The sequence below is a fragment of the Magallana gigas genome, chromosome 4 (assembly GCF_963853765.1).
Source record: "Magallana gigas chromosome 4, xbMagGiga1.1, whole genome shotgun sequence".
NCBI lineage: Eukaryota > Metazoa > Mollusca > Bivalvia > Ostreida > Ostreidae > Magallana > Magallana gigas.
In genome coordinates, this window is record NC_088856.1 from 24,431,939 (window position 1) to 24,458,938 (window position 27,000).

Consider the following 27,000-nt stretch of genomic DNA (forward strand, 5'->3'; position numbering starts at 1 on the left):
TTTAATATTCAAATGTACATGTAAACATCACTTATACATGTATTAGTAATAAATGAAACCAACTTAAATGCTAAGCAAATTTGACGTCCAATGGATTGAAAAATATAATATACCTGTATTAGATATTTCATTTTATAAACATTGAATAACTAGACTGAACATATATATGCCTAAAGTAACTAATATTTGATTTTCTTACCTTCATTAAACATAGTTGAGATTAAGCTTTAGGGGAGCAATTTTTATTTTACTCTCAAAATTATCATCAATTGTATTTCCAGCCCAAAGAGTCATGAAGATTGGCCTAATAACACTGCGAACATTTTTTGCTATATCTTTTTTCGCAAATGTGGATTCGCAAAATTCTGCGCTTTCTGCCGGAGAGGCAGTCCTTGAAAATATCAGCAACGGAGAGTTTACTACTGTTGTGAAAGATGTAGCTAATACAGTGGCGCCTTTCTTGAAAGCCTTCACCTCTGTTGTCAAGCTTATCTTGGGAATACAATCTTCGTCTACAGAATCCACTGAACTACAATATATGCGGAACCTGTCCGAGAGCATCAACCGTAGATTTGATGAGGTCAACGCACAGTTCAATGACGTAAAAAACTTAATTGATTGGTCCGCAGTTCAAGTTTCATATGGAATGTTGGAAAGTAATATACATGCAGTTTCTGAACAATTCAGTCGAATTTATCAAGTTCCAGAATCCGGAATAAATGAACAAAAGAAAATGTTTATAATCAGTTATAAAAACGGCTATATCGATAGTGGAACTAAACTGTTCACGGCGTTTATGCAAGATCATAGAGTTTTAAGCCAGGGACTTCTCCGTCCTGCCATGAAGTACACGAGGAACGATAGAGGGAAAATGAGAGCATTTATGTTGGGGATTTTGAAACTACTTTTGATGGCAGCTAGAGTAGAACTTGCCTATCTAGGGGCTGTTGGCAGCGATTTGATTGCTCCATTTTACATCCATCAATGGCAGATTCGAACAGAGCAGGTTCAAGAAAAAATGAAGGCAATCGATTTGGAAATGAAAAATGTCTATTATTCTCAGTCATTAAGCGATATTGACCGATTTTCAATGAACTCAAGAAATTTACGACTAAGTAACCATGATTTTAGTAGGAACCTCTATGAAGAACTTTCTAGAAAATATTTTTGGAGGGATTGGTTGGTTGTCGTTTCGACTCACACCGAAGGACACCATGACGCTCACTCCAGGGTGTGTAATGGCGTCATTAAATCAGTGTACAGGACAAAAGACCTTGTCATTGATAGCGTGGAACACGATAAGGCTATCTTTGATATCAGTGAGGTCCATGGTTTATGTGCATCCCTAATCCAAACTTGTCGAAACAAAGCATATTATCATGATAATTGTCATCAATATCACGGACCGCATAGATCTAAATCTAAGCGTTGTGGATATTACGTATATCCGTCTGATGCCATTGTCATTTTCAACTGGTTTAATTCCGCTGTAACGTCTTGTCAAACCTATTCTTCTGTAGGAATCACTGGCATCGAAAAGAATCCTGTATATTACGCAGGACCTGTGAATGGTACGTCCAGCAGACTGTCTGTGTCCGTTATTGGTAATTGTGATTTCAAAGTACATTTCTTTGGATAGTTCAAATAAAGTTGATGATCTGTAGACCAAAAATCTTTACAAGATATGCATTTTTTTTTATAAAGATGAAAATTTAAAAAAAAAAAAACCTTTTGATAATTAAATTGTCCTTTTCTTCTTTGTGCAACCAGACAAAGCTTAAAAGCTCACATCATATATCTTTGCTTAGAAAAACCTAATAGCACTATAAAAATGAAATTGCAGCACACAAACAATGCCTTTTTGAAAATTATGGATATTTTAATTTATATTTCCATGAGAGAGAGAGAGAGAGAGAGAGAGAGAGAGAGAGAGAGAGAGAGAGAGAGAGAGCGAAAATATGACTTTATCTGATAGAGGTACATATATTATTATTATAACGTTAACATGGTAAACAGGGTCGACGTAAACAACCACATTTCCTCTTTTTTTTGGATATTACCGCTGTATGCATTGAATAAAGAATAGACAATCGTTAATGTTATATTCTTAATTATTATATTTTATTTTAAGTCTTTTAATATGCTTAAAATCAAGTTATTAAAACAGCTTTAAAAAAAAAAATACTTTTATTATTGATCGCCAGGAGTAAGCGTTGTGTTTCTGTAAATTTTTCAACATCCTCATTAGAAATAAAATCTGAATGATTATGGCATCAGTCTATATTTGATATTGATTTTACATGTTATACACAAAAAAAAAATCAAGAAAAAAATTAGGAAACAAGTAAAACCAAACCAAAAATATTTATTGCTCCGCACGCAGTAAGTTCATGATTATCAAGAAGGGCAGTAAAAGAAGTCTGAAACAATATTACACGAAGCCCATTCTAACTTTCTTGATATAAGCTTAATGCGCATTACTTACATGTAGCTGCAAGCATTACAAACTGATAAAGATTCGTTTCCATTTATCTTTTTTTCTGCAATATGTTTCTATTTGCTGAAAATATTGGAATACATTGTAAAAAAATATTATTTTTATCTGATTATAAAATGTGTGTGTGTGTTCCCTAATATTTGAAATAGAGTACATTGCTAGTGAAATTAATATGTATCAAACTCTAACATTACTTGAACAACCCTCTTTAAAAGTATGATATCCTCTGGGCATTTACAAACTTTAATAAACCGCTTACATGTAGATCTTAATTTAACCGCACTTCAGCTTTTTCTATCTAGAAGGTTTGAAAATATGTATGAATGGCAGAGCTATGCAATTCGGTCACATTTACGTAATTCTTTTTAATGTTTTTCAGTCACCATTGAGTTAGCCGAATGACAGGTGTTCATCCCATTTCAAACTTTAATTCATATCGTTGTGCATTATACATAATTTGTAACTAAAAATGAATATTCCCTGAACGTCAAAACTTTTCATATGTTATCGGATTAATGTAAAGTATCAGCGAAAATGAACTTTAAGTTGCTTAAGGAAGGAATCTTATTTGGTTTTCGACTTGTCAAACGTAAATTTGAATAATTTTTGATTAAATCAAGATGAAAGGAAATTAGAATAGTATATTTTTCTTTCTTTTTAATTATCATACAACTTGGCATAGAAAAAGTAATCAATGTTTAGAATCCAGCAAGGACTATATTTTTGGCGCACTATTGGCGTAGGAAAATATCACATGTTTCGCAATTCAGAATAGCTGAAGATTATTGAGTCTGTTTTAGCATTTTAAAAACAAACAATAGCATTAATGTTGGATTTTCTCACTTATGTGAACAAATGATATGTTACTTTAGTTTCAGAATATGTTTTTAAAATATGATTTGCCAATCAAATTACATTTTTATAATCTTTTTAAAGCGCCCGTTCTTTATATTGATTTCGTCAAAAAATCACTCAACTCTGTTTTTCTCTCTTATTAAATGTTCAATATATTAGCTTTTCAACCAATTTATATCTTTATATAAATTCTTCATTATACATAAAATCAGAAATATTTTATTATTGGAAGCATAAAAAATAATCAAAATTTCTTCAAAATTTAAGAAAATTAGAGGAAATGCGGGCTAAGCAATATCAATTTTAGTATAGATATTTTATTTTAGTAGTATAAGCTGACAGACATTCTGCAATTCTACCATTTCATTAAAGTATAGAATCCTCAAATCTTAAACAAATGTCTACAGAACTACAACGCGCTACACTTATTTTTATCATCCTTTACGTTTAGGAAAAGGTAGTGACCTTGACCTGACCTTTATGCAAAAACAAAAAGGTTAAATTTGATTAAATTGATAGAATCATTTGGTAATATGATCCCTTTGACTGTGTCAAAATTTCATGAATTTCTTATTATAAGAAGTATGTTTGATAACGAGAAAACTCCTTACTTAAACATATACTAAATAAATGAATGAGATTTTTGTAAGCATCATGTAGACGCTGAAAAAAATATTGAAATGAATGATCAAACACAAAGAATAATTAATTTAAAAAGAAAATTCAGTGGTTTGTTAATAAAATAATAAAAGAGCATTACTTATCTCAGGGAGTTCAAGTTGTAAATGTACATCCATTCACAATGCTTTCTGTACATAAACGTACATATTCTGTTAAGAACAAAAAATTATTCAAAATTAATCTTTACTTTTCCTCAACTAAACAAAGCTTTTAGAAAAAAGATAAATTGTTATTGTCTTTAACTTCAAATTGAAGTACGAGAGACAATAAGTTAAAATGTGTGGAGATATCAAATGCCCAACATACAATCAATGAGCATGCAACAATCCATCATAAAAATGCAGGGTTTCTAGTTTACATTCACCTATATTTATATTTATGCATTCAAGAAAATGACACTTTTATAGATTCACAAAACAATAAACATAAAAGATTAGATGTACTGATATTTTGCTTGGAAAAAAAGCTAAGACAAGTTGAATGAATCAAATTTATATCTACCATAATATTTGTTAAACATTGTAAGTAGAATGTTTTCCATTATGTCTCTTGTCCATACTATAAATATGAGTATGTTTACTCTTTTAAGAGTAGTATGTGAAATTTATAAACGCATTTTTACTTGTATATGACGGAATCGTCAAACTCCTACTACGATTACCTTGAGGGATCAAGATGTTATACATGTAGAAGATTCTGTCGTTGTGGAAATTATCAAAATTCTGCAAACGCCAAATTGAATGATATATTTAATTTGGTTGGTTGTGCAAATACATCGTGTAGCACATATTCGTCTGTTGAAATCATATCTACCAATAAGAATCCTGTATATCATATAGGCTCTGGCACATGTTCATCGCACCGACTATTTTTTTTTCACCTTGGTTTGTATGACTATCATATAAATCAAAGTACTGAGAGTACTAAAAGACGGGGGTCTTGGAAGTTTGAATTTGTAATTGTCCTGGATTTCCTCGAATACTAGTATTCTTCAAAAATTTATGAGTTTGAATTATTTAGTTGTTACAATCTATGTTAATTCGGCTTTTTTGCAAATGTCTGTCAGTGATACTTTGTCTAAATTTTACTCAGTCCCGGCCTTCATAATGGTAGAAAATTGACACAACGGTATATTATGTAAAAAAAGACTCCAAGGAATGTTTTTTAAAATTACTACTAACCAGGAAACTATATCAAAGTAGATAATTTTAATCTTTAGATTTATTCAATTTTGTGATCCAAGGGAAAATCCACAAGTCGGACGTACGGTACACATGTATCTGTAATTAAAGTTTTATAAAAACCCCGAAAACTCTAAAACTGCTGAATTAATAAACAAAGTGAACATTTGTATACCGATAACAAACACAGGCACCTGACGTTAGAAACATTTTTTAAAAATAATCCAAGAACTTAGACAATAAAAAGATTTGTCACGGTCGCCATTTTGATTTTTAAGACCGACTTATCTGACACGATTTTCTTCATTTGCGATTCATGCAAAATTAATAAGTAAAAATAAATCCGTTCGCCACTTACTAGTTTTTGGTGTAAACTAGTGCACAGTTGAAATTGACACCCCTCGATAACCATTGTCAACCTCCGCTTCGCGTCGGTTGACAATGGTATCCTCGGGGTGTCAATTTCAACTGTTACCCTCCCAAACAGGCACTATTTATATAATGTATAAGTCTTCCAAAATGAATAATCTATTATAGATTTTGCTTACAATGTATTGTTTAAAATTTAAATTCAGTTTAATCAACTAAAGAGTCACCGAACGAGAAGGCAAATTCAGACTTGTTTCTATTTCTTTGTACAAAATTCCTTTAGAGACGAACAGCAGTCATACCGCAAGTAGACTGGAAACCAATGAAACACCTATTTAATTTGTAAAACATATGTGTATAACCCGTCCCGATTTTAACTTCGGCTTGCACATGAAGTTTGGTAGTATTAAGGTGAAAGTTTGTCAAAATAAAATTCACAACTTTTCAAAAATGGCACATTGCGTTTGGGAACTTTAATTTCGATTCCACCATCAACCTCTTCTATTGATTAGTGAGCTCGTACACAAACTGAATCGTCAACAACGCTCATTCCACATTTGAACCCGAGAAAGAATATTTTGATCAATAAAACTATTTGTTTATTTTCTAAATAGAATTTTATTTATACACAGAGGACTTAAAAAGATTAAATGGGTGTTTTTATAATACATATTTACTGAAATGCATGAAAACTTTCTGCACTACTTTCTTACGCGTAGACTCAATTCATGTGTTCTACGCGTGCCTTCCGGTTTGAGACTTCGGCTGACAGTAAACCAATAGACTGGGTCACATGACCCCGTCTAAAAATCATTTTTTTGGATAATGACAATTCGATACGCAAGGGCATGCTCTTTGTTTGAACAGTTTTTTAAGGCGAGGCAAGCTACTGAAAAACAAGTTGACAAGGACTATCAACAGTCTCGTTTGAAGTCATCTTTTCGTAAGTTCTATGGTTGATACAACGACCTTGTCAGCAAATACATTCTTCCACTGGGTCGCATGCTGACTGACGTTTTTCATACTAATTGTTAGACCATATTTAATCACCTAATTGTCTACGGACTTCTCTGTTTTCCCCCGATTACGAGAGAGAGCACACGGCGGGTGTGACCGGTCAGCGGAAGATGCTCACTCCTCTTAGGCACATGATCCTGCCTCTGAGATTTTCCAGAGGTCCTTGTTTCCCCTGGTCTGATTGAATACCGAATTGTCTACAGATTTTTTCTCCGTTTTTCCCGATCATTATATTTTCCCCAAATTACGACATGTTTCCCGATTATGACATTTTTACCGATATGACATTTGGTGCACGTTTGGTGTGACCGGTCAGCAGAGGATGCTTACTCCCCCATGCACCTGATCCTACCTTTATCTTTTTAGAGGTCCGTGTTGCTCTGTTTTGAAATTGTATATCGTTTTATTGATTTTTGAGATGGTTAACATTTTGTTATTGTCATTTTTTCATACATACATACATTGTACATACATACATGAGCAAAAAAAAATAACATTTCAAATATCTACAATTTTTTTTTTACAAAATAATTAATATTTAAAAACAATAGTGTGAAAAGGAAGAACGAATTATTTAGTGTTTAGCCTTATTCAAAAATACTTAGTAGTCCAAATTTACAATAAAAAAAAGATGAGTGACCTTATTTCCTGTCATCTTAATCCATCCATTCATCTACATGTATCAACCACAACACAAACATAAATATGATAATAACAAATTAATAAACATGCGTTTTTCTGGTTGCAAAAAGATGATAATTAGTCTGTAACAGAGGAGTAATCTGGTGGCGGATCTAGGGAAACCTGCCCTTGTTCACTGTTTGGTGGTGGAGGCATAATTATATTTGATTCCCCAGATATAATGGAATTATGGGAGGATGAATCAATTATGATAACATATGGACCAGGGTTTATGAATGACGGGCGGAACTCGTCGGTTAGAGGCTCTGTCATTGAGTTTACGTGATTTCCTATGTCTCCAGTTGCCGAGGATCTGCTGCTTTCTTGATCACATGATGAGTTGCGACAACAAAAATGAACTAGAAAAGAAAACAAGTACCGTTTTGTTCTTGTATCAATACTTTAGATACCGTAATCTTAACTCCATTGTGTATTTGTTTTAAAAAAAGTAAGAAAAAAATTAAATCCTAGGTTCTTGTTAATGCATATTTAAAATGCTGTTTAGTTTCACTTTACAATGCCTTGCTTTCCTATTTAAACATTTCATTACAAAACGTAATGCCGGTATTTAGTTTAATAACAGGCAATGGTGCATTATTAAAAGAAATAGATTATTCATATTGTTTGAGGAAAACCTAAATACCTACCCAAATAATGGCCTGGGAAAACGATCAGTATATTGTCACGGGGTCGTTATTCCTCGTACAAAATAAATAAATAAAAGGGTGGTCCAGTTTCCAACATTACTTTATTATGGTGAATAGTAATGATGATGAGAAGGTGACCTGAAATGAAAACATTCATACAATTGACGCAGACATTTTTATAATATTTAGATATTTTAACTTTAAGATAAAAACAATTAAAGAAAGTATTTCTCACCAAATTCGCCTTCAGTAGAACTTAAATGTAATAGTTTGAAACTAATGACAGTTTCAAACTATTTAACCAGACAAGTCGTAAAACTGTCGCTGTCTGCTGGCAAACGAGTTATGTTCTAAAATCATGGTGCAAAACAATATAAATTAAGTGTTATCACTCACACTTCCGCACTGACCATACACACCCAGTAATTAAATGATTTACTAAATACTAAATTATATTAAATTGTATCCCTGTGACATTCTGATACCCAGGTACCATACCTTTCTGGGGGTTTTCTCACCCTTTCAGACCTCCTTGGTTCCGTTATTTCCGGTGTTGGCGATTCAAACGTTGTTGTTGAATTCCTTGTGATAGATGACCGACTAGTTGAATAAGATGATCCCATTGTGGTGTACTGCCGAGAACTATCATACATGTATGAATCTGCCGTTGATTTTCTTTCTGAAATACTCAAATTTCGTTTAGTTTTACCTTTCCTTTTTCTAATGATAGTTCCTTCATCAATGGATTCTGATTCTGAAATATCTTATTTCTCTGTTGATTCTTTTTGCTCTGGTCTTGGCATCTTGTCAGTTGACTCTATATTTGAACTAGAAGATTCAGTTATGCACATAAAAGGCAATAAAAGATTTCTATGTAACCTTCTTATTTTCCCAGACACCTCATTTTTGACTCTGTAAACTGGAATGTTTGAAACAGGCTGTTCTACTACAACATACGGGTCTCTCTCCCACTTATCTGAGCGTTTTGCTTTGCCTGAAAACACTACGCGTAAATTTTTACTAACACTCGTCGATCACCAATATCTAGTTTCTAAAACCTAACACCGTGATCATAATTCTCTTTATACCTGTTCGAGTTCCTTCCTATGTTACCCCTTGCCATCTTGTAAGCGTAGTGTAATCGTTTCTTTAACTTCTGGGCATAGTTTTCTCTACTTCTTACCTTTTCTTGTGAATCCTCTAATCCAAGATAGGCATCGATGGCTAATCGTGGATTCCAACCAAACATAAGGTAGTGCGGGGAAAAGCCTGTAGTCTCATGCTTTGTCGCGTTATAAGCGTGAACTAATGGTAAAACGTAAGTTTACTAATCTTTCTTCTGCTCATCGTCGTGTGTCCCCATCATTTTGAGGAGCGTCTGATTAAATCTTTCTACTTGACCGTTACCCATTGGGTGATACGGCGTCGTTCTACTCTTCTTTACTCCGACAATCTTGCAGAGCTCCCTAATAACACTACTCTCAAAGTTTCTCCCTTGGTCGGAATGTATACGCTCTGGGAAACTATAGTGGCAGATAAATTGCTCATACAGTACCTTTGCTGTTGTTGATGCCAGTTGATTCCTGGTCGGAACAGCCATTGCGTATCTCGTAAAGTGGTCTGTTATTACAAGTATATTTTCATACCCACCTATTGACTTCTCAAGAGTAAGAAAATCAATACAAACAAGTTCCAGAGGTCTTGTTGTATGAATGGACACTAATCCAGCTTTTGGTATATGTCTTGTCTTGCTTCTTACACACCTTTCACACTTTTCTACCTTGTCAACCACATCTGCATACATATTGGGCCAGAAGAATCGCTGTTGAACTAACCAGTAGGTTCGATCTCGCCCTTGATGACCCTTGTCATCATGCAGTCCTATGAGTACACTACTCCTATACTTACCAGAAAGAACTAGCTGACGAACTTCCTCTCCTGCAATCATCGCCGTTCTTACCAAGATTCCTCTCTCAAACACCAGTTGTCTCTAATCCCTTAAAAGTAACCGGACTGGTTCTGATTCCTGTTGTAGATTATTACCAGATGGTTTGACCCCACCGTTTAACAGATCCTTGACTCTACTTATAACTTTATCCTTACCTTGTTCCTCTCGCCAATCGATGTTGCTAAGCTTCTGCGGTGTTTCATCGACTTCTTCTGACTTCGGCTTCATTGACTTTCCAATTACACAACTCTCCGCTAGAGGGTTTATCTTTACCAATGCAGCTAGAGAAATAGCTTTAACTACATCCGAAAACAGTTCTTGTTGTGGTGGATTTCTTGATAACCCATCTGCAACTCTATTGAGCTTACCTGATCTATATGTAATCTTAAAATCGTAAGCTGACAATGATGCCAACCAACGATGAGAAGTAGCATCCAGCTTGGCTGTTGTAGTAACATAGGTTAGAGGATTATTATCAGTCCTTACCTCAAAGTGATTACTATACAAATAATCGTGGACTGTGTCTACTACAGCCCATTTCAAACATAAAAACCCCAGTTTATGAGCTGGGTAATGTTTCTCTGGTTGTCTTAAATCCCTACTTGCATAAGCAATAACTCGCTCAATACCATCATTTACTTGATATAAAACAGCCCCCAAACCATCTGAACTCGCATCTATGTTCAAGACAAAGGGTTGGGTAAAATTGGCATAAGCAAGAATAGGAGGATTTGTAAGCTTCTGTATGATCAAATCAAAAGAATCCTGTTCTAACTCACCCCATTTCCACTCTGTCTTCTTTCTCTTCCTTGCGTTTTTCTTTGCTGTTTTGTGTGTTGGTTGTCCAATCAGTAGATCATTCAAGGGCTTGACTATTCTGGCATAGTCCTTGATGAATCGGCGATAATATCATGTGAAACTTAAGAAAGATCTTAATGACTTCACATTACACGGAATCGGCTAATTCTTTAAAGCAGATGTTTTATCAGGATCAGTCATGATCCCCCTTTCAGACACTACATGACCTAAGTACCAAACTTGACTTTCAAGAATTCGCATTTCTTTGGATTTAATTTCAACTTATAGTCATGCAATCTCTGAAAAACAGACTGTAACCTATCGAGATGTTCCGTGAATGTACTGGAAATTATAAGGATATCATCAAGAAAAAGTAAACACTCTTTGAGATTCATGTCCCCCATGCAAGTTTCCATAAGTCTTTCGAATGTTGCAGGAGCGTTGGTCAGACCGAGCGGCATCCTGTTACATTCAAAGAACCCTAGTGGACCTACCGTGAACGCCGTCTTTTTCTTGTCCTCCTCTCGGATCTCCACCTGCCAGTAGCCTGACTTTAAATGACATATCGCATGTTTCTAAAGTATACGACGTTTTACATTTTTTGGCTTCCTTGTGTATATAATAATTACTCCTAACAGTTTGTTAACGGTATAAAAGAGGTAATTAGCCATAATAACAATTTAAATTATAGCCCCGATCGTTTAAAAACTCGTTAATTAGATAGCGTGTCACGTGGTACAGTGACGTCACATGCGACCTTCTTCGAACAGCTGATTGTAAACAAATTGTAGGATTAGCATTATCTTCTTTAAATTATGACATTCATTCACCATGTAAGTTGGGTTTTTTTTACATGCTGACTTAATGAAAAGAATCTTATTATTCAGTCGTACATGTTTGAGCCACTAGTACGGATAAAAAACGATGATATTGCCGAAAAAGCGACGATGAAGTCGGCAATGACGATCAAATTGGTCGACGTGTAAACATTGAAAACACAACTTAGTAAGGATTGTAGCTCAAATAAATCTGTTAAAGGTGTTTATTTATTAAAATCTACAACAGTCTTGGTTTTTGGCGTTTCTAACGACTCAGAATGTTCATTACTGTAAAACTGTGGTGCACAAGAAGTTTGTTTACAGGTTGTTTACTCTATATTACACTGGATTATAAAAGCAGGCAAGAACGTTTTCCTTAATTATTGTTTATTTATGTGAGATCCCATCTCCGTATTTTTTTTATCCATTTACGTATAAATGTGTATCAACAAACTTTGTCTATTTCTCGCGTAAACAATCAATATCGACAACTCGATTCATAACTTCTCCCACAAAATATAAAACTTACAGAAATCTCACCTACCGTACTAAAATTATGATTTCTGCAGAGGTGAGCTACATGTATGAATGAAGAAATCATGTATACAAAACCGATGCATACATGAACGTATAGTTTAACAATAAGAAAAAGAAAACAGCTAATGAATCGAGGCGGTATCCAAAATGGCGTCCCCTCTCGTTATTTTTCTCCGATGAACTTGCGTTTTGTACACAGGCCCCTGTGCATAAACTTCTATTTTTTTCTTTTTGAGAAATGAATACGATTTATTTATGAAACTATAATTACAAAAATGTACCATATAATTAATAATATATGAAATGAATGTTTATTTATAAATCCTCTCGTCGACAGATAGACCCCTATATTTGTCACAAGATTTCCGCATACTTTCGTAAGGGAATCTTAAAAAACAACAGTCCAAATCCCCATTTTCGGTGGCTAAATCACCCGCAGGAGGCACAGAACACCATCATGTCCCGTTATCGGCAATTTAATAGGTGATAATTAGTTTAATTGTCGTTTAAATCTAATCGAATTACAAAGATGGCTAACAGCACCTTCTCGCTCGAGGTCGCTTATGGCGTCACACATCATGGCGGGGAGATCGAGAGAGAAAATATGTATATCGCGACATTTGAATTTCATCGCTTTCAAACTCACGAATTAGGCAGAATATTTTATGAAAACGTTAATAAATTTCATTTTTAATGAGTATAGAATGATTTTATTTAAAAAATTCCGAAAATTGAAAAACATGCGATATGTCCTTTAAGTCTAACTTACTGAAATAAGTAGCCCCGTCTAACCTGTCTAGCGTGTCCTCAACCCTAGGTAAAGTGTAGGCGTCCTTGATTGTCCTGTTATTTAACTTACGCAAATCGATACAAAACGTTAAGGACCCATCCGCCTTCAGGCACAAAACAACATTGGAGCAATATGGACTACTGGACTTTCTAATAGCGCTAGCCTCTAACATCTCACGTACATTTTGTCTCACCTCTTCAATCATTCCCGGGGGAATTCGCCTGTATGGTTCTCTGAAGGGTACATCTGTCGTTAAGTGTACCTCGTGTTTCACCACATCCGTCCGCCCGAGATCGGTCGGGGATGTAGAAAACAACCCACGCCATTTCTCTAAAACACCATATACCTCCTTACACTGCTCTGTAGAAAGATTATCTGTATTGACCTTCACTCCTAAATCTGTTAAGGGTTTGTGATCTTTCGTCTTGTCAGTAGTCGGTGTTTCCGTATTCCAAGTATCCATTACTCTAACCTGACTTACCTGACACAAATTTGTTTTCGGCAAAATCTTTATAGCACTTGCCGATATATTACATACCTTAACGTTGACCTTTTGTATATTAATTCAAATCATTTTAGAATAGAAAAGGATTTACCAAGAGATATTGTTAACTAAGCAGTAATTAATTAATGAAGATTGCATTTAGGTCTATGGGGACAAGCAAATTTTTTACAATAAAAAAGTAAACACAAAGAATGTCAAAAATGCTTCGGTGCAAAGATGCATTTAATCATTAGGAATACAAAAACCAATCCAAATAAATTTTATACCGAATACATTTTTTTAGAATTAATATTTTTTCAATTCAAAGCAAAGGGGGCAACTCTTCCAGAAAATGAAAAGGTCATTTATTAGGACACATTCCTCTCTTACATATTGATACTTAAACATGAAAATGATGTCCAAGTATACATAGTATTAAGCCCATACACATCTGTTATGCATCCATATTCTTTGAATCTGGTGTTAATATTGATTAGATACCTGAGCACTTTGGAATCTTGACTATCTAAGAATGACTGTATAGTAGTCTCACTAATTGAAGAATTGTAGTTCTTGAGAAGAATATTTTTGAACATTTTTCCGATATAATTTTATGTTAAACTTTGAACCCCTCTTGGGGCCCCAGGATTAATCCGAGCGACATAATTTTGACAACTTAGAATCTTCACTATATATACAACAAACAACAGATTCTTTGAATAGTGAGAAGGTCTGAATAAATGGAACCCGTACAGTGGCTGTTGCTTGAAATTGTACTCATCATGTTGACGTTATTAAGGATCGAAAGGACGTCATTTTGAGCACCCTTCGAAATGTGTTGTATTTTTATAGCCAACGCTCAGTTTGCCAATAGTAATGAATGTTTGTGATATTTGCTGAGTGAACAATTACGTCATATATCTTTATGAAAATGAGTATGATTAAACATGGTTTTACATATATGGGACGCCCTGCATATGTATCTCCGTCATCACAACAGCAACGTTTAAAACGCCAACGACATAAATGTATGTGTTTTGTTAATATCTATTACAGAATATTACTTATCACAATAAGTACAAAATAATGTCATCCAATCATAATTGATATTTCGTTATTTCCTTGTGAATACGCCGCGTTCTTATCATCCTCACCTGTATATTTTCATTGACCCACACAAGTCAATTTCTATATAAATAAAGATTGAAACAAAAACAACAGGACTTACTTGGAATATCATTAGCGTTACCTAAGGTAAGGAGTTAATAATCATAACATGACTTTATGGTACTAGATACTTAAGTCTTGTCACTTAACCGTTTTTATAATAAATTTTGAGAACGTTAGAAACAAAAAACCTGACTCTGACAAAATAAAAATATTTGAATATCAATACAGGATGCAAAAAGTAGCGATCAAGGGAAAAATATATAATTTTTCCAAATTTAGCTCTAAAAGTTGTACAGGTATATATAGTTTGTTGACAAATAAATACAAGTATTGCGATTATTGTAACGTCAGAACATTAATAATGTGAATCAATTGGTTAGTTTAATAATAACCAAAAGTAATTGCTATACAAAAAGTTCATTATCTTTTAAATGTCTTTTCTTTTTAAATGTCTTTTTGTTTAAAATGTCGTTTCATGATTTAAAAAGTGACATTCTTTCATTGAAGTCTATGTATCATCTATTAAAAAACAGAGTCTCTATTATTAGATATAAGATAGTAGCAAGGGTATTTTTTTTTCGAAATCTACATGTTAATACATCAACGTCATAGAGCTACATGTATTTCCTATAGTCAATACAAAAAAGAACGTAAAGGTGTGCAAAGACGTCTGCATGGCTGAGCTATGTATTTTGTATTAACGTTTTCCTTTCAGTTATCTTTCAGTCGTCCATTGATAAAAGGTTTTTTATGAACAAGTTCCATCGATTAAAGCAACTACAGTATGCATGCGTAGTTAATATTTTTTAGTATCTTTTAATATCCTGAAAGAAGTAAACATGTTTCATATACATAATTTAAAATATTCAGCAAGCTGAAATAAAATTGTACTCGAGAACAAAACGCCTATTTTAAAATGTCTTGGGGTATTTTGATTCTATACTACTTTATACATTCTTTACATTTATAATAGTTAAAATAGGACTCCAAAATTCATTCAAGTACAACCACAACAAAAATTAATATGTTATTGTGACTATGCACAGATAAAGTTTGAATATAAATTTGTTATTAAAAAAAACTCTTTCAAAACGCAGACAAGTAGTCTTGATTTCCATTGTCATTTTACATTTTAGGACAAGAAATCATGAAGACTCTACTATTGTTGGGCACAATGTCTGCTATATGCGTCACAATAACATGTATTAATGTGCAATTACGCACTGCTTTAGACGTCGAGAATGAAGTTGCTAAAAATATAAACAAAGGTGCATTTAAAGCCGTTGTAAAAGATGTAGCTAAAACAGTGGCACCGTTCTTGAACGCCTTCACATCAGTTGTAAAACTTATATTTGGCATACATACATCCTCGACTCAGTCTCCGGAACTAAAAATTCTGCGAAACCTGTCTGAAAGCATCAACTGTAGATTTGACCAGGTTGACTTGCAGTTTACCGACGTTAAAAATTTGATTGATTGGACAGCAGTTCAAGTCGCCTATGGAACGTATGAAAGGAATATTCGAGCAGTTTCTGATCATCTCAATTATACATTCCTTGTTCCAGCATCAAGTATGAACCAACAATTACAAATTTTTGCAATAAATTATGAAAACGGTTATGACGGGAGCGGCTCCAAACTGTTCACAGCATTTATGCAAGATCATGGAGTTATTAGCCAGGGACTTCTCCGTCCTGCCATGAATTACACTAGGAACGATCGAGGCAAAATGCGAACATTTATGCTAGGGATTTTAAAACTACTCATGATGGCTGCTAAGGTAGAATTAGCTTATTTAGGAGTCAAGGATTATGATTCTCTTGTTCCATTCTACATTCACCAATGGCAGGTTCGCATTGAGCAAGTTCAAGAGAAAATGAAGGCGATAGATTTGGAATTAAAGAATGTGTACCATCCCCAATCACTAAAAGATATCGACCGGTTCGCAATGGATTCGAAAAATTTAAGGTTAAGTAACCATAATTTCAGTCGTAACCTATACCAGGAACTCTCTACAAAGTATTTCTGGAGGGATTGGTTTGTGGTAGCGTCAACTCACACAGAGGGACGCAGTGACGCACACTCACGGGTATGTGATGGCGTTGTCAAATCAGTGTACAGAACAAAAGATCTGGTCATTGACAGTGTCGAGCGTGACAAACCGACATTTCACATGGGAGAAATCCAAAGCTTGTGTGCATCTTTAAACGAAACATGTCAACACACAGCAACTTATATTCCTTGCCAGACACAGAGTCACTGTTCATATCCCTACGGTAACTGCATTGGTGATTCGTCACACTCTTGCTATAATTACCTTACGGGATCCGGACCATGTAGAAAATTTCGTCGTTGTGGAAGCTATCAAAACTCTGAAAACGCCAATGATATATTTAATTGGTTTGATAGTGTAAAGACATCATGTAGCCCATATTCTTCTGTTGGAATAATCGCAACCAACAAGAATGCTGTATATTATGCAGGCCCTAACGCAGGATCATCACCCCGACTTTTTGTATACGACCTTGGTTTGTGTGATTATAACGTTCATTTCTTTGGATAATAATTAAAAACCAAAACGCCAACATTGTCATTTTTTGACATATCAGTATTTGTGACTGTATTTTTTTGACAAAATATACAAGGAATGCGATTAAACATTATTGAACTTCACAGCATGTTAATGTTATGAAACGTCATGTATAAATAAAGTTGTTGATAAATTGTGAATGAATTCTTTTTATAGAGAGCTCTGATTAGTGTTTTTTTATTTGAAAAGTTTTACTTTAATTGAGGTATGTAAATGATATAAAGTGTGTACTTGGAGACTGGCCGAGATGATAAACAGGGTATCAACAAAGATATAAACAAGGTATTAACAAAGATATAAACATACATTTATTCATATCGTCAAACATTTTTTCCCCTTTAAATGTGCGTTTCGATGAGAAGTAGCTGTGATGGAGCTCTTTTGAGACCAAAGAGCTTCAGTTCCTGTCATACATAAATATGACCAAATAAACCTAACTCCCTGAAACCTTTTGTGGAACCGTTTGATAACGATAATAATTTCGTGAACCTTTTACTACTGGTATTATCATTAACTTTTTTTAAACATATTTTAAACACCCTGCCTTCCATATTAGGTAAAGTAAGTGAAATTTCTTGTGCATATCAAGACTCGCCTATTTAACAAGTAAACAACCCATACTGCATTACTTTATGAGATGGCAAGACAGCATTTTGAAGGACATTAATTATAAGGCAGAAAGATAAACCAAAAATTTATTGAATGCATTGTTAAAGTATCATTTTGAAAACATGATTTCATTGTTCAAAGGATACTTTGTGAATAAGTTCTTTTTTATAGAGTGCTCTGATTGGTGGTTTTGGATTTTGGAGAAAATTAATGAAGCTACATTGAAAATAACAGTCAAATTAAAATATTCATAACAGACCATTTTGAAGCTGTTAATACCTTTCATCTAAAAATTTAGTTCATATAAATGAAGAATTCAACACTTTTTCACCGAACTTTTTTACTCGCACAGAGTTAGAGTTATCTCCCGTATATCCTTTGATGACAAATTTTAAGGAGTGACCTTATTATCATTTATTTCAATACATACGTCCATCTACATGTAACAACCCCAACACAAACATAAATATGATCATAACAAAGTAATAAACATGCGTGTGTCTGGTTGCAAAAAGTTAATAATCAGTCCATAACAGAGGAGTATTCTGGTGGCGGATCTTGGAAAACCTGCCCTTGTTCACTGTATGGTGGTGGAGGCATAGGTATATTTGATTCCCCAGATATAATGGAATTATCGGAGGATGAATCAATAATGATAACATATGGACCAGGGTCTATAAATGACGAGCGGAACTCGTCGGATAGAGGCTCTATCATTGAGTTCACGTGATTTCCTATGTATCCAGTTGCCGAGGATATGCTGCTTTCTTGGTCATATGATGAGTTGCGACGAAAAAACTGAACTAGAAAAGAAAAAAAAGTACCGTATTCTTCTTGTATCAAGACCTTATATAGATACCATAATCTTATCTCCACTGTGTATTTGTTTTTAAAAAAAGTAAGAAGAAAATTAAATCGTAGGTTCATGTTAATGCATATTTAAAATGCTGTTTAGTTTCACTTTACAATGCCTTACTTTCCTTTTAAAATATTTCATTACGCAACGTAATTTTTGGGAGTTGATTTTAATCAACTCTCCTATGCAGTCACTCTTGCAAACCGAAAGTTAAACAGTGTTTGGACCTAAGCACAAATCATCACCGCTGACAAGTCTTAGTTCTTAAATATAATAGAAAAATTCGATCTAATGTATGCTGAAGCATTGTTTTTCAAGAAAATGTATCTATAAACACTTTGAAAATAGTAAGATTTCATATAATACGAACAATTTAGATATTTATGTAGTCTCATGTATTCCTACGCCAGAGTTTAATATAGTCTCGTTCAACCAAAAGCTCCGACAAACAGAGGGACTCTCTTGCTTGTCGGAGATTAACGGAGACAGCTGAGCTGGTTGAACGAGACTGGAGTTCAATATCAATAGTGCTTGGATCCATACAATTGTTTCGATTACTAATGCATAGTTTGAAATATATCTTTAAATATTACACAACATGATTCATGTGGGGTTTCTCTAAATTCTTTTCTGAAGAGTCTAATTAAAATTCATATAATAAAAAGTGCGTAATTTAAATACAGACTAGAAACTAATTGCTACGCAAGATAAGTTGATTTTAAAATAAATGATAATCGATTAAATCAACTCCCGTCAATACTTCAGTATTTTGATTCGTTTAATAACAGGCAATGGTGCACGATTAACAGCAACAGATTATTCATATAGTTTGAAAAATACCTAAATACCTACCCTAATAATGAGAAAACGATCAGTATATGATATTATCCATGTGAAATAATTCAACCCAATTTCCGATGGCACTATGTAATTTAAGTGCAACTTCTAGAATTAAATTGATAATGATGGTCAAAACAATATATAATTTTAAAAAAGGAAATTGTACCTGGAATGTCTCTAAATCTGCGTCTCAGACAGGTATTTGATTTCATTTTACGACATTTCAAATAGACAGCAAAAATGATGATGAGAATAACTCCAAACACACCACCACATATTCCAGAAACTGTTTTTACATCTAAAATGAAAAAGTCTTATGCTGAGTATTATAAAATAAACTGAATGTAACAAAAATCTTTCATTTGAAATTTAATCTTTGCATAAATAATTATTAAATAGACATTTTGCTACCTACGCTATAAATTTTATTTTTCTAAACAAGTTACACGAACCTCTTCTCTGTAAGAAACCTTTTCTTAAAAGAATTGATTGTTCAAAATTATCTACAGGTCAACAATACATAACGCCAAACCGGATATCATGTCACATTTTGAAAATCATCTGATCTCACTGTGTATATTTAAACAAAACCGTGTCTTAAAAGATAATGAGACTTTTAAAAATATGAAAAATAGAACTAGTTGCTTCTCGATTCATCTGTATAAATCAGATATACCTATCATATTGAAGAATCTATGATAATTAACTGATTAGTTTACTTAAATTTTGTGTTAATCACTAACGGTCGTAAGACTTTGTAGTTTCCACTTGGAATAGGAATTCCGATTGTGTCCATCTTTCTTTTGTATAGAATTCCGCAACGAAATAGAGCGATTCACTCTGTGTAGCACAAAATTTAGACATTGATTTCTGCCGACAGGTAAATGTCTACAATGCAAACAGATGGAAATCAGAGATTAAGGTAAAAACAAGAAAAAATTAGCTAAATTAATCATCAAAAGCAATCAAACAGATCCTCCAACTGATGATAGATGAAGCAGTGGTAGTAAAATAAAGACAATCAAATAAAAAGTAAAACGTCTGATTAAATAGCAGCACTGTTGTAATAAAAGTATGTAAAAGTAATGTAATTATAGTAGTTTGTAGTGGTAGTAGTAGTAAATAGTTGTAGTATTATAAATAATAGAAGGAGTAGTAATAGTAGTTATAGTAGTAGTAGTAGTAATAGTAGTAGTAGTAGTAGTAGTAGTAAATGTAGATGTTGAAGTAGAAGCTTTAGTAGATGGACAAAAAGAGGGATGTAACTCGCAAAGGTTTATGACTAATATACAACTAGTACTTCATGAATATGTTGACAAATTTGTATAGTAATAGAGCTTAATATTGTGTACTTGTATATATATATATATATATATATATATATATATATATATATATATATATATATATATATATATATATATATATATATATTGTTAGTTGTTATTACAAGACAAATTTAGTTGTTGAACTAGCAATGGTTGAAGTAATGCAATTTACACTTTAATGATATTGATTGCGCATTCAATGACATTGGAATTGGCTTTATATTGCTTCTTTAACTTTTTGGGGGGATAGGTGGGTTATATGAAACAAATGTGTTGTTATTTAGATGATAACCTTGAATACTGTGCCATTTAAACTGTTCCGTAGCGTTAGTCTCAAATTGCATGTTGGATCCGAAAATCGTTCTAGAGTCGTACAGATCTGGTATTTGTCTTTGTATTTCGAACCATGTCCACTAAAGGCTATGTGTGAGCACCACATATCCCTGGGCTTACCGGTGTTGAAAAAAGAAACATAAAACACAGAGACCTCGTTTATCTGGTGAGGTTGCATCGAGCATGTTTTACCAAAGGAATCTGAAAATAATGATTGTCATTAGCAGTCAATTTTCATTTTGGGTGATAGAAGTTGATTGGGTCATAAATAACTACAGCAGCGCTACTCACAAATTGTTGGTGACGATGCCACAAAATGAAAAAAGAGAAAAATATCCACAAAAGGTAGACTTGTTGTTTTCATCTGAAACCGAAATTGAGCAGATGTAAACAATGCATTTTCCTATGAGTTTTCAAATTTAAATTCTATCCTTTTACACAATAGGTCAATTTTGACTCCGTTACTTCAACAATGGAGGTGTATGACAATTACATAAAGCTAGCCCAACATCACATTGACTTGATGTCGTATGTTAAAAATCGATCAAAGTGCTGTGTTTTTATATGTAAACATCAAATCAAACATGTTAAGGATAATAAGTAAAAATGTATGAACTGAAATTCATATTTTTTCTGCCTGAACAAAGTTTTGAAATATAAAAGTTAGGAATGTATTTGTCTTTTTTCTTAAAACTGAAATACGAGAGAAAATAATGTTCAATAAGTGGACGATCTTGATAAATTAAAGGTATATTGCATGTTTTACAAACAATCAAATCATGTCCTCAGAGAGATTGCTCCATACTGCAACAGTTAGCCACTCGACCGCCCTATTGTCATTAAATACTTTATGCACTTGTCGTGCTGACAGTCAACTAAAATTACGGAAGAAAATTCCACCTTTAAAAAAATCAAGGTTCTGGTTTCCATGTAGTTATTTTATTCATGCAGTCAATGAAATGACACATTTAGGTTCATATAACAATACAACGAAAAGACAATAAAACTTCAGAAGCACAAATCTTTTGTATCAAAAAACCCTTCAGCATAGATAATAATGTAAGTTAGATGCACCACGGGGCGTGTTCAGGAAGCTATCATAAGACTAAGATATGTCTCAGATTTATCTTAGGACAAAAAGTGTTTAAAAGCCGTCCTAACTTATGGCACCTCTTGAAAATAATCTGAACTTTAAGACACCCCAACAGCTGTCACTACATGTAGGGGTGTTTGATTATCTGTCTCGGAGAATTTCGATTTTAAGTAAAGTGGCCAGGGCTCGCTGATATTTAAATTGTAGATGTTTCTTTTTTTTTTTAAAAATGATTAAGTGACACATATTACGAAACACATAAATTATACGTAATAGATGATACAAAATCGAGCAAATAAAACGAATAATCGTCAATGCTAAATGAAATACCACATTAAAAATCTTTGAAAAAGAAATTTCTTATAATCTCAGTAGGTTACCTATATGACCTAATTAGGGTCTTCCGTTTCCAACGGAAGACCCTATTGTTTTTGTTAGGTTTCTTTTTCTCTATTTTTCACTATTATTATTCTTTTTTTTCTTAACATTTTTCTTAAAACTCAAATATCTCAAATATGATACAATGGATTTTTATGAAAATTTCACGAAAAATACAAAATATCAAGGTCTTTTATCATGTACATTTTTGTTGATGACGTCACTTCCGGTCGGCCGTTATATTCGTTTTTCTTTTTGTAAAAAGTGATCTTGTCCTCCCTTTTTCTCAAAAACGATTAAAGATAGAAAATTGAAAGTTTCAGGAATGATAGATTTTTGAATTTCTAGGGCCGATCAGGTAAAACTACGATCGTCCGTCACTTCCGGTCCGCTCAAACAGCATTTTCGGAAAATTGTGTTTTAAAATTTTTTTAAATCAAATAATCTACAATTTTTTTTCGATCAGAATATGTTTTAAACTTATCAAATTTTAATATGAGCAGGTCGTCCGTCACTTCCGGTCGTTACCGGAAGTGATTCTAATATTTGGATTTTTGGCATTTTAAAGCATATGCATTTTGTTGACATTTTTGCACTGAATACAAAACTAAAAACCGTTTTAAAATCGGACAACGCATTGCTGAGATATTGAAGTTTAAAAATGACGTTTTCCGGGAATCTGCATTTCGCGCAATGTCTACCCAGAGTTATCATTCCTGCTTCACTGGTGGGAGATTGCATTTCTTTGTGTAGGTTGAGAAAGTAGTTTAAAAGGAAGTTAATATGATAGTAAATCGTACCAAATGTCAACAGTTTAATTGAACGCTATCAATTCAAAATCAAACGAAAGACCCACTTGTTGCTCGCAACAATGTGCTTTCAGGTAAAAACACGATAGTAATTTGTACCAAAATTCATTCCGAAAATTGTTTATTTGTTCCTAAAATTATTATAACTATAGCTATTATCTTAGAATTTATAAGGTAACCGACACTACAGCCCATAAAATTTGGCTTCGTGCAAAAGAATCATACCAGTGATCTATCTCCCTTCGTTGATCAGTTGATGAGATCAGTAGTGACCACTTTGATACATTATATAAAGGATCTACTGTTCATCCAAATGACCGTAGCGTTATTTTTCATTAATTAAAATCAAGTTGCAATATTCAATATATTGTCGGTTTGAAATAAAGAAATGTTTTCGTACGAGTTAACTAATAAGCTATAGTTCTATATTTAGAAAAAAACAAAACAAAGGAAACTACGCAGTTAGTTTGTCGAAAGATATCGAAGACATTTCAAGAGGTTTTTACGGTGCTGCTTTGTTGCAAAACAAGAAGATAGATCTTGTATACTCTTTTATTAAGAGAACGATAGTACAGTTTTGTTATATCAATCAAATTGAAACAGAGTAAGTCATGTCAGATTGTCTTTCACGTCAGCATATAATTCCAGTTGCATGAATAGCTGTATCTCTAGGTTTGGATGTCGGAACCGATCGTTAAGATCTAAATTGTTATGAAAGATAATCTGCTATAAATATATATATATATATATATATTTATATATATATATATATATATATATATATATATATATATATATACATATACATTCTTGATTTACATACTATTCCGAAGATATATTTATTTCAAGTACAGATGGTAGTGATTATAGTGGGCACTATTGAAATGAAACGCAGACACATGAGGATGATTATGTCACCTGAATAAATAGACATTGCTTACTAAAGTGAAGATCATTCGAGAGTATAACTATTATAGGGTCAACTTTTAAATAAATATTTACAATCTGACAAAACCATGCACAAACTTCTGTTACGTTATCACATCTATGAGATTGTGTAAGAAAAGTCTGTGCTTGAGTCAAATTGACAAATATAGAGGTCAAGTTCAAATTTGGTTCCATCCTAGTGTATGATTAATTCAGAGTTATTTCTGTTGTTCTAAAACAAGATTGACTGCTCTTAAATTTTAAATTGATGCTTTTGTTAACTTGACTAGAAAATACAGGTCAAGATTGAAATTTACTTCTGGTCTGATGATTTGTGATGAAGTTATGCGTCTTGAAGTTATATAAAAAGAATGATTTTTAGGGATTTATATATCTTTTGTATTGAATTGTTACAGTAAAGGCGATTCCAAGTTTTTTTTTATGTTTAGCGTCCACGGACGGATTGGTTTCGAGATGTTGAAATAAAATTTAAAAAATCATTTTTGATAAGATTAGATCGCTTTTTCATATGTCGGGCTTGGGATCGCATTTTTAAATGAAATCGGAAATCAAATATTCATAATAACAACATTCAAAATGAAAACCATAGTGGTTATTTGTTATTTTTGCATTTTTCTTACAAAATAAAGAAAATGCTTAAAAATATATTATAAATTTTATTTTGTTTAATCTTTAAAGTTGTGTGTTTTTTCTAAGGGTTGTGGGTTTTTTTCCTGATAGAAAGATGGGTTTTTGAGTTTTGGGTGGACACTAAGCAAAGACAAAATTTGCAATGGCCTAATTTGGCATATGAAGATTTGACTGATTGTGGGAGCATTCGTGGCTTTTCGACACATCTAGTTTGCATGTATATGCTAAAAATTTTATCTTTAAGATGTAAATTGTTCAGTTCAAAGAATTTGTAAAGTTAGGATGAGGATGTAAAAGAAAAGACAGGGTTATTAAATTTGTTCTAAGGAATCTATTACTTCAGCCTTAGTTTCAAATAAAGATATCTTTAATTTATTGTGTCATAAAGACAAGATGTTGATACAGTGAATATTCATAATACTTTAACTTATGACCTATTTCTAAATCTTTATTGTCACTGTCTGAACAGAAATTTAATTGAAAAGATGAAATTGGCCCTGCTTTGAAAATAAATGACAATAAAAATGGTAAACCATGTGAAATCCCATGAAGTAAAAGTACTCAATGTTACAAAAACTTGACACATTGATCTAACAGTCCTATCACTACTGTAACAAAATGTGCATAAAACACATTATGCATTTGCCATGATCTATACATGTATATATATGTACATGTACTAAAATTGTTTTAACCATGGCTTTGAGACAAAGGGTGTGGTGTCCAATAAATACATGTATAATGTTGACCTTACCAGCCCCTTTCGAAATTAGAAATGATTAGATAACTTGTGAAAAAAGTTGACACCATAATCCTTTATCTATATATTTTTTTTTATACCCTGTGTCATTCCAGGTGTAACTCATAGTTTGTGTCATTGTATATAAGATATGATCTGCAGGGGTGACCTTACCTTCTTAATAAATAGAATTGATCAAGTATCTTTAATAATGGGGTTGAATTTGGAACAGGGTTCTTTACTACTTTAGGAATTCTCCTCTACTCCCACACAGCTGTAATGAAAATTGAATTCATAATTTTGTTGACTAGGAAACCCTCTACCAATATTATCAATTTTATGTCCCCCAAGATAGGGGTTTTGACTCTAGGGCGGACCAAAATGGTCATATAGATTTAAGGTACTATGAAACACACTTGAAATTATTATTTGAAATATTTTCTCAAATACAGAAAATAATGACTTAATATTATGTAAAAGTGAATTTGAACCCATTATCTTAAGAAAAAATATATAAATCATACTCATGAATTACTTGAGGCTAAAAAAATTTGATATAAAACATACTTTGATAATTTTGAAACACACAGTTGGATGGCGTTCATATGATTTTTGTGCAATTTAGCCTTATATCATTTAAAAATGTTCAACTTGTGTTCTTTTCAAAGTAAAGACTTGAAATTTAGACACAATTATCACCAGTGTTCAGGCTTTATGTTAAACAAATTTCAAGGTCATATGTGGCCGAAATGGTCATTTAGTGTTAATGTATATAGAATGTTTAAAAAACGTCCACTGACACAGAATAAAAACTGACTGCATAATAAGGAAAAAAAAACATTGAGCCGTCATCTAAGAATATTTCATATCACATACATGTAAGGCAAGGTTTAAGGCTGGGGGGGGGGGATGTATATTTGTCTTTTTATATTATTCTGCTCAGGAATTTCAATGAAAAAAAAAAGTTAATTCAGATATTTAGAAAAGAGACAGAATGAATCTGTCTATCAAAGTTAAGAAATTGTGAAAGTTAAAGGTGTTTTCTTTCCTTGCTTCTTCATAAAGGAGTTATTTTCCCTTGCCTTGCCATAATTCTATTTTTAATCATTAAGTTTTATGTAATTAAGAAGTTGTATAATCAAAAGAGTTTTTTTTTTTATTTTTTATTGTTGGAAACAAAAACTGTTACACTTTATGAACTTAGTAAATAAACAAATAGACTTGTTAATAGTATAGTAACTAGATACGATCTCGTTACGAGTAACGAGTAGGTCTTCCGTTCAATTTTAAACGATACGATTTAAATATAAATGAAATTTCAAATTTCCCCCTCAACCACTCCCTTTCAGATAATGCATACGATTGTCAATATCC

The 27,000-nt window shown here is 33.0% G+C and overlaps 2 protein-coding genes across 2 annotated transcripts in view; both read right to left on the reverse strand.

Annotated features, from left to right (window-relative positions):
* The window catches only part of LOC105345323 (4-hydroxybenzoate polyprenyltransferase, mitochondrial), a 281,500-nt gene that overhangs the window by 145,249 nt on the left and 109,251 nt on the right, over positions 1-27,000 (reverse strand). The window lies entirely within an intron of this gene.
* Positions 18,079-27,000, reverse strand: part of LOC105348889 (uncharacterized) — a 38,597-nt gene continuing 29,675 nt past the window's right edge. The window contains exons 2-6 of the mRNA XM_034451259.2: positions 21,321-21,393; positions 20,989-21,230; positions 20,112-20,256; positions 19,535-19,666; positions 18,079-18,475 (exon numbers count right to left, since the gene is read on the reverse strand). Coding sequence (XP_034307150.2) covers positions 18,195-18,475; positions 19,535-19,666; positions 20,112-20,256; positions 20,989-21,230; positions 21,321-21,393 — 873 coding nt within the window. The 3' untranslated portion in view covers positions 18,079-18,194. The remainder of the gene's footprint in view (positions 18,476-19,534; positions 19,667-20,111; positions 20,257-20,988; positions 21,231-21,320; positions 21,394-27,000) is intronic.